General features: G+C 41.2%; 1 protein-coding gene across 2 annotated transcripts in view; it reads right to left on the bottom strand.

Annotated features, from left to right (window-relative positions):
• LOC308401862 (cilia- and flagella-associated protein 337-like) overlaps positions 1 to 15015 on the bottom strand; it is a 43438-nt gene that overhangs the window by 15952 nt on the left and 12471 nt on the right. For both annotated transcript variants that reach the window (XM_080890313.1, XM_080890314.1), the window contains 4 exons: positions 14207 to 14440; positions 13710 to 13874; positions 6047 to 6162; positions 2768 to 2898 (listed from right to left, as the gene is read on the bottom strand). In XM_080890313.1, coding sequence (XP_080746439.1) covers positions 2768 to 2898; positions 6047 to 6162; positions 13710 to 13874; positions 14207 to 14440 — 646 coding nt within the window. The remainder of the gene's footprint in view (positions 1 to 2767; positions 2899 to 6046; positions 6163 to 13709; positions 13875 to 14206; positions 14441 to 15015) is intronic.

Raw genomic sequence — 15015 nt, 5'->3', positions numbered from 1 at the left:
GAGTCATTTGCAGCTCACGCCGCTGAGTCCATGCACTAATCAGCTGCCAAATCATTTTGATGGTAACGCCGGAAAATGTTCTTCAGTGTTCAGGTTTTTGTTTTGTTTTTTCACGTTTTGTGTAACAGTTCTACCCTCAGTGAGGTACTGAGTAATTGTTTCTCCAAGGACTCAGGGAGGGAGAGGCAGAGAGTGAGGGAATAGATCTTGAGCTTATTGGATGAACCAGTGCAGAGCCTGTTTAAACAGTGCCTGTAAGAACAGGTTGATTGCGTAGCCTCCAGTATTAACACTTGAGTTTTCTTAATGTCGTCATCTAACCATTTCATCCAAACACCAATTCTGCAGATTTAGAAAACTACAAACTTAAATTAGCTGTCGCCCTTATTAGGTATAACCAGACTGTTACATTACGGTGGGTTTTAATGTGGCTCCTGCTGATTGTTAGTTTTAAAAACATTCATTCACTGATTAGATGGTTAATGATTTTTATTAATTAATTAATAATGAGAATTCAGAGTGAAATTCTTAACATCTGTCACCACTGGCTCACATCCTCTTGTCTTTTTGGCAGTGACACCATCTCCAAACCCTGCATCCACCCTCCACTCACTCCACCCTGTCTGCACTGTCTTCTTTACTGCTCTGTGAGTGCACTGAGTGGCTTTGGATGGTTAGAAACTCATCCACCTTCACTACCTCTGCCCTTTGCAGGTTCAGCTTTGTATAACCCACACGTTATGCCATTAATAATTGTGAATGTATGTTTTAGGTGTCTTATCAGAAAAATATCAGTGTTCAAATACAAAAAAAAGTTGTTTAATTACTGAATGTCGCAGGAAAAAAAGCATCATAGCTGACTGTTGGTCACTAGTCAACATTCTAGTATCTTTTTCGTTCACTGTTAGTTGCTTAGTTTATTTATAAAACTGTAAATCTGTTGCACCTGCATTTGTTTGGCGAGAGACAGGGGCAAAAGCTTTTGACCACCTACACATTGACATCAGTATGAGCTTTGATGGCGTTCCATTCTAAATCCATAGGCATTAATGTGGAGTCCGTCCCACCTTTGGAGCTTTAATAGCTTCCACTCTTCTGGGGAGGTTTTCCGCAAGATTTTGGAGTGTATCTGTGGGAATCTCAGCCCATTTATCCAGATCATTTGTGAGATCAGACAGCTGCTGGAGGGGAAGTGCTTGGCTTGCAGTAATTCTAGTTCATCTCAGAGGTGTTTGATGGGGTTGAGATCAGGGCTTTGTGCGAGCCAGTCAAGTTCTTCTACACCAGGCTCATTCAACCATGCCTTTATGGATCTACCTTTGTGCACTGGGGCATAGTCATGCTGGAAAGGAAAAGACCCCACCCAATCTGCTGACACAAACCTGGAAGATTGCGATTTATTGGGCAAAGGATCAATTTAACCAATAAAGGAAAACTGCTTTCAAAAGATAGTTTCTGTTTTTTTATGAGAAACACTCGAGTGAAAAGCACACACGAGGGGAAAAAAGGGTTATGCTTGTAAAATTATGTGGTCCTCCAAACTGCTAGATGTCAGTCTCTGCCAGTCTCATATGACAATCTGAAGTGGAAAAAACTTGTGAAACAAAATCATAATCAGCCAATCAAAAGTGCAATCTGTGCATTTCTAGTTTTTTCACTTAAAAAAAACAAACACACTTCTTTCATTTCATCTCAGTTTATGAGTCCCTGTGTCACCTGTCTGTGTTTGAAGCCCCTCCCCTCCACACTCAGAGCGCAGACAGACATACAGGGATTTCTTCACTTTCTAGTGAGTTGCGGTACTGACAGGAACACGTGTGAGGGGTTTTTGTCCTCATTATACTTGACGACCTTTCCAGTTTACTTGCTTCTAATTGCAAATTTAATTAAGATGGAAATGGCAAATTAAGGCATTCTCACATTTAAAGGTTTCGGTCTGTGGTGGAGGCAAATGTCAGCCCACAACAGAGAAAATGGAAGCTGTTGTGCTTGTTGTTGAGTAATGTGGTTTGCACCAACAAAGGCCAACAGGGGAGAACACCGACTTAAAAGGGCCTGGCAGGTCTACTGTATCTGCCACATGGGGAGTTTCTAATTAGGGTATTTTCACTTCACTTTTTCATTATTTTTTATGGTTTTTTTACTTATATTGTAGAGTTTTGTTGTGTTTATACTGTGGCTATTATTTGACATTCAACAACAACAAAGAGAAAAAATCCAAAAATGGAGAGACACACACACACACACACACACACACACACACACACACACACACACACACACACACACACACACACACACACACACACAGAGAGAGAGAGAGAGAGAGAGAGTACAGTTCTTTGATTGTGAATTCTGAGCTCTATTAAGTCTCTTTCTACCTTCACATGTGCACAAACACACAAAAAACACACACACAGCCATTTCCAGCAGAGACAGAGAAGCGTGAAGCTTGAGTCCTTTGATAACAACACCACTTACTTTAATCAGCAGATAACTGCAGCCAGTTATTTTTCAGTTAACTAAAGTCTGTTTTCTCAGATTCATTTTAATTTCCTAGCCTGTGTTTGTTTTTTTCCCCCTTTCTTCCAACTCTCTCTTCTGCACAAGCTCTCGTTCTTATAAGCTGTGAAAGCGTAATCGAAAAGGAAAGGTGCACACAAAAGCTACAGGCATGAATGCACACATGCATTGTTAATGACGCTTCTGTTACTGCAAAACTTTACTGAGTAAAAGAAACATTTACGTTGCATGTACAAACACACACCTGTCACTAGAGTCTGTGGGGGCTGGAATGCGGCACACAGTACAGCACCGCGATGCTGGAGTCCCCCCTTCCACTCACAGGGCTCAACAGTAGACTGCCAGAAGGAATGCAGGCGGAAAACTGTTAACTTCCTACAGAGGGACAAACACAGAGGGAAGGAAATGGTGTAAAAATCACTCCAACACAGTTTTAAGATAAGATGCACACTGGACCATCATTATTAATTCTCTTTCTTTAGGCAACATATGTGTTAATCAGGATACATGTTATATTAAATTATTATTATAATGATCATCAGTATCACTGGCAGTTCGGAGCAGCCCTAGCAACAGTACTTGCTAGTTAGTTACACAGTAGTTACAGTACTGTGTAAAAGTATAGAGTCACTGTTGGAGTCAAATTGTTAAATGTTGCCATTATTGTACTTAAATTTGTAAGTCTTGGTTCAAACTGTATGATCAAAGACATTCTCCTGTTTCTATTGCCCTCCCCAGCCTGTTGAATGGTGGGGAGGCTGTAGTGTTTTATTATAGGCACATGAAGGTTCTGTTTTCTTGTTTAGTAAACTTCCTGCCTTTATGATCATTTTGGTGAACAGGAGGTCACACAAACGCACCCCCAAACACACACACACACACACACACACACACACACACACACACACACACACACACACACACACACACACACACAGTGTTTTAACCTTTTATAGGGGGGTTTACAATGAGTGTTTGTGTAAACTGTGTGTCACAGAAATAAAAGGCTGTAGGGGAAGCTGGTTCTTTGGACTCGCTTGACACCAACGGCAGAGGACTGCTGCCGTCCATTCCCCTTGCTAGCATGTGAAAACCGGTTGAGCTGTTCGTCTTGCTTTGTTAACGGGAATAAGTCTCTAAACCAGCAGGGCCTGTAGAAGCGCAGACCCAACAGTCACCTCTCATTTTTTTATATTATGCTGGGAAATAGGTGCAGCAAATACACATGGAAATACAGTAAATAAGGCAAAAAATAATCAAATTTACAAATCTCAGATGTTGAAAGTCTGTATTTGTTATGACAACGTTTATTCTTCAACACAACCTGAACTCTTATAGACAGGTTTCTTGTAGCTTGTAGTCTTCAGGACTAGTTCTCCAGGCTTCTTGAAGGACATTCGAAGGTCTTCTTTGGATGTCGGCTACCTTTTGTTCTGCTCTCTGTCAAGATGAATCCACACTGCTTCAGTGATGTTGAGGTCCAGCTCCAGGAGAGGCCAATCCATGACTGACAGTGTTTCATTGTGTCCCCATTTCCCTTCCTTAAGACGGCTTGTTGACAGCTACCCAGATAGTTTGTGATGAGGCTTCAGTGAACAGTTAATGGATCAACTAAAGGGTCAAATGCATCTCTTTGGGCCTTTGTCAGATTTTTTTTTTCCTATTTCTTAAAGACATGACTTTCAGATAATATTCATCTGCTGTACATAGTATTTTTAGGCCCTCTAGGCCTTCCTTTTGTCCTCTACTTGTCCAGTTTCTTTAAATTACTTAAGGAAAGAATCTCAGCATGGATTAAATTGGAGGTGAAGGGAGCAGTGCAATGCGGGGCCATGTGTAGATCACAGCATGCTGAGATATGTCATTTTCAGCTAATAGTCCTTTGGGAATCACCTCGTTGGTGCAAAAATCCTATTTTATGCCTGTTGAACTGTGTTATCTTTGGGATTTTCTATAGATTCAACAAAGGAAATTGGAACAAATAATGTGCTTCTACGACAGGCTGCTAACAACAAAGTGCCAAAAGACACCATTTAAAATGTATCCTCTGCTAAGTTGTCTGTTATGTGGTTCATGTATTCGAGATCAGTGCCCTTTTTATGATTGCATGATTCATAGGTCAGTGTTAAGAGGCTTAACCTGGACACCTACTGCGCACGTTAAAAATGCTACAATAAGGCGTGACTCCTTGGAAGCAAAATATAAAGATATGACGATTGGTCGAAGACTTTTACACAGAACTGTAGCAGGCTTATGTCCCACCCCCACCCCCCAAAGAAAAAAGTTTTATTTTGCTCATTTAAAAAAAGAAATAACTTGAATTTGAGTGCATTAAAGGTAATCATTATAGCATTAGCAGACTCATTTGTTTATTTTCCCAACAAAAATCATATTCATTTAATTTCACTACAAATTTTGAACCTCGCCATCCATGCTGCCCCCATCAAATTGCTTTTTTCCCCCCGTAGTCTGAAGAAACATTGCATTAATCAGCTATTTATTCCATAAATTATACCTCCTCTGCAACACATTCAAACTTTGCTTTACACCTGCAATGCATCAAGGCAGTGTTGGTAATGAACATGGAAGCAGTTCCTTTACACTACAGCGCCACAGGGGATATCATGAATATGCAACACTTTAATACTCATCATCTCAGGAGGACTTTTAGCACACCTGCAATGAGTTCTTCTTTACTCTTTTGTTCTCTCATCACAGAACTTTTGCTTTTTATTGTTGAGCTGCTGCTGCATGTGAAATGAAATAATGATGCACTTTGGTTTCAAACTGAGAAGTATGTCTAGCAGTGGGATGTGGATATTTCAACCCGCGTGAGATCGCTTGAGCAGCCGAAGCTGATAGGACTTTGAATTGGATGCCATGTGACACAGCGCTATATGGATTAAACTGCGGTCTAGGCTGATGCGAAGAAACAGGAAATTATATGAGTAATGAAAGTCATAACGGCACCATTTTCTTTTACTGCTGCTGATCTGTCGTCTATGTTCTCTTTACCACTGTGACTCCCCAGAGAGCGAGAAAGAGTGTGTCTGCGTGCGTGCGCGCGTCGGGATGTGTGCGCGCATGTGGCGATGAGACGGAAAGACAGAAAGAGAGCGAGTCGTATAACTTGATGATAGCACACTGCTGAGTTCAGCTCACTGGGTGTGAAATGATGATGATGATGAAGAGCAGATGTGATGTGAGTATAAAAAGAATAGACACACACACACACACTATCACACAAATATGAGGTAGTGATAGTAAAGCAAATATGAGCGCCCTGGAGCGTTTTGACTTGTTAGGGTCCAGATGTCTGGTTGGCTCTGAGCTTTTGGCAGCCAGACAGAGCAAGAAAGGACAGAAACACACAAACACACACGCAGATGCTTTCACACACAGTCATTTTTACACACAGTTGTTCAGTGTTGTACATTATGGATTTAGTGTTTAAAATGAAACACAAATGAGCAAAACAACAATAATCAAAATAATAACATCTCTTAAATATATACACGACTACCTTTCCCAGCCCATCACCAGTATGCTTCTCTTCAGCAACAACACCTGAGACAGTCTGACAGCACGACCCAGGCCGGCATTCATTCTGTGAAGGCAACGGCCGTTAAAGTCCCACACCTGAAAAGAAGCCAAAATAACACTTAAATGCATTTGGACAACACGAAATGTTTTTAAAGTCTTTGGTACACCCTCAACTGCTCATTAATGCAAATATGTAATCACAAGACAGCAAGTCGGTGCATTTAGACATATAGCCATGGTCAAGACAAGCTGCAGGAGTTCAAACTGAGAATCAGAATGAGGAAGAAAGGGGATTTAAGTGGCTCTGAATGTAGCATTGTTGTTGATGCCAGGTGGGCTGGTCTGAGTATTTCAGAAACTGCAAAACCACCTCTAGAGTTTAAAAAGAATGGTCCCAAAATGAGAAAATATCCAGTGAGTGGCAGCTTTGGGTAGAAATACTTGTTGTAACCACTTGTTACAACCAGTTAGTATATTTCTGAATGCACAACATGCTGAGCCTTGAACCAGATGGGCTACAGCAGCAGAAGATCACACCGGGTGCCACTCCTGACAACTAGGAGTAGGAAACCGAGGCTACAGTTAACTCGGGCTCACCGAAACAGAAGATTGGATAAACATTGCCCGGTGGGAAGAGTTTCAATTTCTTCTGAAAAATTACGATGGTATAGTCAGAATTTACCGTAAACAACAGGAAACCATGGCTCCGTCTTGCCTTGTTTTAACTCTTCAGGTGGGGGGTGGTGATGTAATCATGTGGGGATATTTTATTTTTGCACCCCTTAGTACCAGCTGGGCATAATTTAAACACCACAGCCTACCTGAATATTGTTGGTGACCATGTTCAGCCCTTTATGACCACAGCATACCCATCTTCTGATCCTCTGATCCTGCATTCTGATTAATCCAATAGAGCACTTTTGGGATGTGATGGAACAATAGATTCTCATCATGGATGAGCTGTGTGATGCTGTCATGTCCATGGACCAAAATCCCTGAGGACTGTTTTCAGGACCTTGCAGAATCTGTGCCATTGAAGCAGCTCTGAAGGCAACCCAGTACTGGGAAGCTGCAGCTAACAAAGCGCCCAGTGGGTGTATGTTGCTTAAGGAAATTTACTAGAAATGGAATTACAGCTTTATTTTCTTGTCTAAAAAAAGGATTTAAAAAAATAAATAAAACCAATGTGTGTTTTTCTACTTTTGAAAGTGTCATTTTTCCCCCCAAGGAGGGATAAGGCAACATGACATTAGGGCTTTAATCCCCCGTCACAGCTCAGGCACCATTTCTTCTTCTGTGTCCAATTTTACACGATGACGCACTTTGCGTCTTTGTTTGTGCAATTTCACAAAGAAACACTGATTGGCTCAATGGGGACACTGTAATTAAAAGGTCAAAATTTCACATTTGGAATGGCCCTAACTGCTACACAACGGGTTCATTGTTGATGAAAATTGGAGCGATGATGCATCGTGTTACTAATTGGCCCAGGGGGGGGCCTGCTTCTTCTGCTGAGAATGACTTGTGTGGTTGTTTCAAGCAGCGGTGCAAGTATTTCTGACGCTACTTGCACATGGATGCATTCTCACAAGGTCTCATGGGGTCAGAGAGCTGATGTGGTTGATTATATTGATTGCAAAAATGCATAATTATTTTATTTATTCGCAGAGAACTACTGCAGTAAGCTCAAAGTCATTAAAAACAGTCTCAGAATGCTACATATGGCAAGCTGTTTTCACATTTAATACCTACACTGGATGTGTATTGCAGAAATCTGTCATTCAATTCTTCGGAGCCCAAAAAGAACATTTCAGATATCAAAAAGGTCGTTGTCTCTCGGAGAAATGGTGTCCATTTAAGTGCACTGCACATTCTCTTTCAACAACATCACACAGAGACTGCTGGTGTCTTTCTACAGAGCCTCCATCGAAAGCATACTAACGTACTGCATAGGCATATGGTACGCTAGCTGCACAGTGGCTCAGAGGAAAGCACTCCAGGGAGTAATCATCGCTGCCCAAAGGACAATCGGCTGCCCTCTCCTCAAACTGAAAGACCTACACAGTTCCCGCTGCCTCAAAAGAGCCCATAACATCATAAAGGACACCTCACACCCTGGACACTCCATGTTCGAACTGCTGCCTTCAGGTAAACGGTATAGAACAACATACACAAGGACTAACAGACTCAAACACAGTTTCTACCCAATTGCAATATCATGTCTCAATGCTACTAAAAGCAGATGACTTTCATTGCCCCTGTTGTCATTTGTGCCCTTGATGTTGGAATGCTTTCAGACATGTTTTGTTGGATGCGCTAACAAATTGACTGAGTGATTGATTGTTTGAGTGATATATCAACTAGGTCGTATGTTGAGTGTCTGTATGGGGCCTTAGGCCTGGATTGCTTGGGTGTATCTACGGTATGAGTATACTGTATTTTATATGTATTTCTATCTTTTATATCCTATCATTATAGTTTTTAAGTATTTAATTATAGTTTTTAAGTATTTATCTTTTGTGATGTTGCACTGACCAGAGACATCTTTCAATTTCATTGTACCTGTGACAATGACAATAAAGAATATTCATTCATTATTCATATTCTTAATTGCATTTTTCAAATCCAAAATGAATATGGGCTGAATCTGCAGTGGAATTACTACTTGGAAAAACTCCCATTTTGGATATCTAAAATTAATTTCTGATTAGTTACAATTCCGACTGAAGATATATTTAATTCCCCTCAATTCGAGATAACTGCCTTCTCCTCATTATACGTTTTAAATGAGGGGTTAACTAGTCAGAATGAGGTTGTAGACATCTTGAGCTGTAATTCTAACTATTCAAAATGATGTTAATGATATCTCAGAGTTTCCTTTTCTATAGCTGAAATGTAATTATGGATATCTTCAATTAGAGTTTCCATTAGTTGAAATTACATGAGAAATAGCTGTAATTCAGTCAGAAGCTCCTTTGTGTGTGAAGCAGGGGCAGCTTGGGATCCAAACATAATGCCACTGCAAACATCTGGAAGCAAATAACTTAGAAAACGGAAATTCCTACGAGCGAAATCTACTGAACAAAGCTCACAAGTGCTTCAAACTCCTGGATGATAAGCTCTTTTTATTACATGTTCAGTAATGATTAAAACTTGTTATTATGTTTGAGATTCTCACAGCTGTTATTTTTGTAGTAAAAACTGGATTGCAAACATATGTGCTAGTCTGATTAGTCTGACTGAAATGATTCCACTACAATTTGGTAAAATATCAACATTAATATTTGTAACATTATTTCCAGACACTGAAACTTAACTAGAGCTTACTAAATGAGGAAATGGCTTGCCAGCTAAAAGATCTTTAAACTACCAACAAAGAAGAAACTGTGCAAGACGGGATTCTGCCCTGAGGAGATCTAGTGACAAACGACAGTGTAAGAAAACGGATTTTTCTCATAAATGAATATTTAGATCTAACGAATCTGTCCTGGGCCATGTTGGCCCAGAATTGTTAGTTTTCATGTAATTTTGTATTTTGTTCTTTATTTAGGCCATGGTTCCTGGGTTGCTCTGTTAAGTTGTTCCTTATTTGATTTCCCCTTGTGACTTTTACCCCCTGTGTGCCCCTCTGTATCTGTGAGCCCTCGTCTCCCCTCCTTGTGTTTCATTCAATGTTTTCCCCAGCCTGTTATGTCTGTGCTCTCTCTCTCCTGTCTGAACCTCTGTGTACTTCCTGTTTTACTTTGACAGTCTCTCGTCAGTATGCGTCATGTTGTGTTCACTCCTTCCCTGTCTCGTTACGATTATCTGTTTCAGCTGTGTTCCCCGTGTGCTCCCACTTCCTTCGTTAACCCTCTGTGTATTTATGTCCGCGTCTCCCTCAGTTCTGTGTCGCGTTCTCGCTCATGACTGTGTGCCCCTCCATGTGTTTCCTCGTGAGTCAGTTCCTTTATGACTTCCCAGTTTAGTTTCATATTATTATTAGAAATGGTTTATTTGAGCTTTGAGCTGAGATTCAGAGGTTTCTGTGGACACTGCTCATGTCAGCACTTATATTTCTAACCTTTTCTTATAACCGATTAAACATGATCTCCTTCCTTTTGCCCCCATTTTTGGTGGTGTAGGTACAAATGATCAGTCATGACATTCTCATAATAAATAAGATACTGCAAATAATTATTTCTGCATTTGTGCGATTGAAGTCAATTGAAAATGTGTATGAAATGACACTGTTTTAAAGATTTGGCCTAAATAATTTTGGAGTGAATGAGTCTAAACATGATGACCTAACTAGTGATACCCTGACACACACACACTCAAGCATGTTGTGCCACTTTCAGCTGAAACAATGTTTCAAACCATATTCCGGGTTTTTAAGTTCAACATTTATGAGGTTTCAAGAAGAAAATAAAAGACAGATCTGAATGTTTGAAAATGTTTTGGAAAAATTCTGTAAAGATGAGATGAAAAATACTCGAAGGATAAATTTAATTGGTTTATTATTTAGATAAGTTGAAAAAAAGTTAAACAAGCAAGTAAATGAAGAAAAAAGGTAGAGGAGAGAAAACCCCAACAATCCCCTCTGAGCAAGCACTTGGCGACAGTGGGGAGGAAAAACTGTCTTTAAACGGGCAGAAACCTCCGGCAGAACCAGGCTCAGGAGGGGACAGTCAACTGCCGGGACTGGTTGGGGGGGTTAACAGAGGTGGAGCAAGACGAGGCTGCATCAGGTGAGGAAGCAGTAGCGTCTCTCCTCTGGAACAAGCGGAACCATTTTTCTTTTTTTTCATGCACTTTTCCACGAGCGCTTTTTTTCCCAGGATGAGATTTCTCAGCTCATCGATGGTTTCTGCGTTTTGTTCTTCAAGTTTCTCACATCTTTGTTCCACCTCTTCCAATGTTGCTTGTTCTTCTTCAAGCTTGTCTTTGAGTTGTTTGGATGTTGCCTCCTGTATCAGCTTGTCCTTGTGCATGTCTGCATTTCTCTGTTGGACCTCTTTGTGCTTGTCTTCTAACTGCTCGTTTCTTTTCTGGGTTTCTTGGAGCGTGAGCTGCAGGTCTTCATGTATTTTGTCTTGTTGTTGTTTTTGCGCCTGCATTTGAGTGTTTTCACGCTTCAAGTTATTGAATTCCACCAAAATCCCCTTAACGAGCTCAGAATTGTTTCTCGCTATCTGATCGATCCTTTTCTGCATCTGTGAGCACCCACCGTTTCTCCAGTTTGTCCTTTTCTTCTTCCACTTTAGTTGCTGTCCTCCAGCTGATTACAAAACTCTTGCAGTTTTAGATTTTTAGACTCAAAGTCCTGGACGATGCGTTTTCCTTCTTTCAGTCTTTCTTGTTGTTGCTCTTTCTGTTGAAGAAGGTCTTTATTTTGGCACAGTGTTTCATCCAGGCTTTCTTTCAGCATTCGGTATTTTTCCTGCATGCTCTTCAGTTCGTGCTGCATGTCTCGTTGCTTTTTGTCATGCTCTTCCTTCTGTTGGAGGAATTTATTCTTTTCTTCCACAGCTTCATGGAGCTGTCTTTGGAGGAGCCGATTTTTTCGGTCCATGTATTGGAGATCCCGTTGTATCTTATCACTCATCGTTTTCTTGTCGTGGAGCTGGTTGGTCATTTCTTTTAGTTCTGCACTTTTTTGCCTGTTTTCTTTAATGAGGTGCACAATCTGCTCTCGGGTCTGAGCAAACTTGATTCCCCAGCCCTCATTAATAATTCTTATGTCCGGCTGGAGCTTCCGCTTATCCTTTTCAGGGTCGCGGGGGGCGCTGGAGCCTATCCCAGCTGTCACAGGGCAAGAGGCGGGGTACACCCTGGACAGGTTGCCAGTCTGTCGCAGGGCCCAAAAAATCATTCAGCAAAAACTTTAGGAAGGATTAAATCAACAACATGGTTCATTCTTAAGTGGAAGAATGCTCAGCAACACCAAAAAGGCCTGACAGACCACAGAAGACACATAAAGTGCATGATGACAGAATTATTTCCATGGTTAAATAAAACAATTTCACAGCATTTAACCAAGTTGTGATCTCTCTCAGAGAGGCACGACTGCCTGTCAGCTCTGTTAAGATGTCGGCTGCCAGTGGAACCCAGTCACTAGTGTTTATTGATGTGAGTGTTAACTGTGTGAAGTGTACAGGACTATACTTTCTGCTCAGATTCAGCCAAACACTGTATAACTGATCAGAGTTTCACAGTGTAAATGGATAATGACTCATTGCATACCTTGAAAGTCACCCAAGAGTTTCTCAAGACAAAAGAAACAGGATATATCAGTCACCTGATCTAAACCCAGCAATGCAGCTTTTCAGTTACTGAATAAAAACGTGAATGCAGAGAGACCCACAAACAAGCAGCAACTGAAGGTGGACCGGCAGAGCGACTCAAGGGAGCAAACGTAGCATTTGTTCACGTCCACGTTCTAGACATCAGGCAGTCATCGACTGCAAAGGATTTTCATCCAACTCTTAAAAATAATACTTCCAGTTAAAATTACGTTAGATTGTCCAGTTACCTTCGAGCTACTGTTTATGTATTAACAGCATTAACTGTCCCAAATTGGTAAAACAAAATGTTGGTCAAACCCCTTGAATTTCAATCACATCTGGATTTTTTTGATGTTTTATTCACTGTGGCGGTGTACAGAGGCAGGATTACACATTATAGCATATCCTGCAAACCCTGAAAAATGTAAATGAGATCAGTAAGATTTGATTCTGTCATGATTAGGCTGTGTGCAGGCAGGATGAGGACCCAAACGCAAGCTCACGGAGGCAGGAATGAACTCAAAACACAGTGTTATTGCTGACGGAAGTTAAGGCGATACAAAATAAAGTATTATTTCATATTAATGAAGATATAAACTTGTAAAAAAAAATTAATATTGTAAAGTGATAAAATAACAATACAGCAAACAAAAAATATTCTTCCTCACACTGAAAAATATTCAGCATTGCCATAAAGCACCCACATCAGCTTGACACAGCTAGAGATACAAATGGGAACACTAAATGATATTGCTAAATCTAAATTCTTAGGAATATTGTTTGTCTTACAACATATATCATCTGATAATCACCTCTGATAGTCTCCAGCACCTGAGAAAAAACACTATTTGAATTCACAGTGATCCAGTGGGGAAATTGGCAAGTACCTTTAGACCCATTAGACACAAACACCAACCATTTTACCATTTTCGGGGGGAAATTTGTGCCAGTTTGTCAAAAAGCTGGTGTTGTCCCTTCAAATCCACGTTTGGCCATTAGCCAACAGTTAATCACACAATAATCTAACACAGTGAGTCGCAGCTGATGTAAATGTAACCATGCTGGTTTGCAGCTGCACACATCTATTTTGTAGTGCCCATATCAGGAATAAATACAACAATTTCCTAGAAACATTGTCCTAAAAAGCTGCTACTCCACATTAATTCACACTTTAATTTTGCATTCCACTCAGGCTTTAACATTTCCATGAGGACTAGCCGGCAGCTGTACTGTGCATCTTCATATCCGTACAAATCCGTGTGTGTGTGTGTGTGTGTGTGTGTGTGTGTGTGTGTGTGTGTGTGTGTGTGTGTGTGTGTGTGTGTGTGTGTGTGTGTGTGTGTGTGTGTGTGTGTGCGCGTACGCCTGTCCACCTACTTTGACCTCTCCGTCGGCGCCCGCGGTAAACAGTCGGGTCTGCGTAACGTCTAGGGCCATGGTGGAGATCTCAGCATCACCATGGCAACGGTGGAACTGCTTGACCTTTTGTCCTGTGTCAGTCAGCCAGAAGATCACAGAGGAGGCAGAGTCGCTGCTGACTACCTGCAGAGAGAGTTTGATCCATGTTATGCTACAGCAAAGGCGCTAATGCATTCTTTAATGATGCTCACATAACCAATCCATTCTCCACGCTTATTTTAGCGCTAAGCCACCGCTGAAGAATACATAATGGGAACAAGAGGAGGAAGAAAAACACGAGTGTCGCACAATAGGTGCTCATTTTCACTTGTTTGGTGTCTGCTGCCGCGTCAGTGGGAAACAGCTTGTTAAGAGGAGTGAGAAGAACTGGAGAACTTACCTATTGTATTAATTGTACATGTGGAAACACAAAGAAATAAAACAGCAGGTCACAGAAGACCATGTCACTGGCATACCTGTCTGAACCGACTGTTATACAGCACACAGGTAACAGGATGTTCATGGCTACTGGTTTTCTTCTCCTCCCTCTTGGATTCCAGCAGGAGAAGCAGGCTGTTGAATGAAAGCACAAGGTGCTGGCGCTCCTCATTGAGAAACAGGAAGGGGTGTGTGTCCCCCTGTATGTTTGGAAAGACACCGGCCAGACGGTGTGTGCACAGCTGGCTGGACACATCCCACAGACAGAGCACCTGGAAGGATAATAAGGGCTCTTATGTGTCTGTGCTTCAGGGCAGATATTTTGGTACATATCCACATGTTCCTAAAAAAGAAAAGTGCCACTAAAAGCTATCGCTCCTACAAAAAAACTTTTATTCAGTGATTACCAAGCAAATACATCGTTGCACCATGAAGAACTGCTCCTCTGGTTGCAGTTTTAGTGGCCATATTGCTTCTAACGGCAACAACATGCCTGTCGCTGCTCCAGAAATTCTTTCAGAGTGAACTGAGGTAAAGCCTTCAGAGTTTCTTGCAGTGGCAGATGGTGTTTGAGCAGAGGCAGATGGAACATAAATCACTTCTAAAATATTCATTCTCTTCAGAAAAGCCAAAGAGAAGGCAAACATGCACGGTGCTACAACAGGGAGAGGAAAAGCAACAGAAGCACCAACATCCTCTTTGCATCAGAAAATAAAACAAGGCTTTAAACGAAACACCAGCTGACAGTGGCAAGAAAAATGTGAAACAGGCTCGTCCCCAACACCTCGTTCGTCTGCAGTAATTAAAGCAAGGAATAACAATTAATATTACAATTACGGGGCTCTTC

Source organism: Rhamphochromis sp. 'chilingali', assembly GCF_963969265.1.
Source record: "Rhamphochromis sp. 'chilingali' genome assembly, chromosome: 8".
NCBI lineage: Eukaryota > Metazoa > Chordata > Actinopteri > Cichliformes > Cichlidae > Rhamphochromis > Rhamphochromis sp. 'chilingali'.
This window is presented reverse-complemented; position numbering and strand designations above follow the sequence as displayed.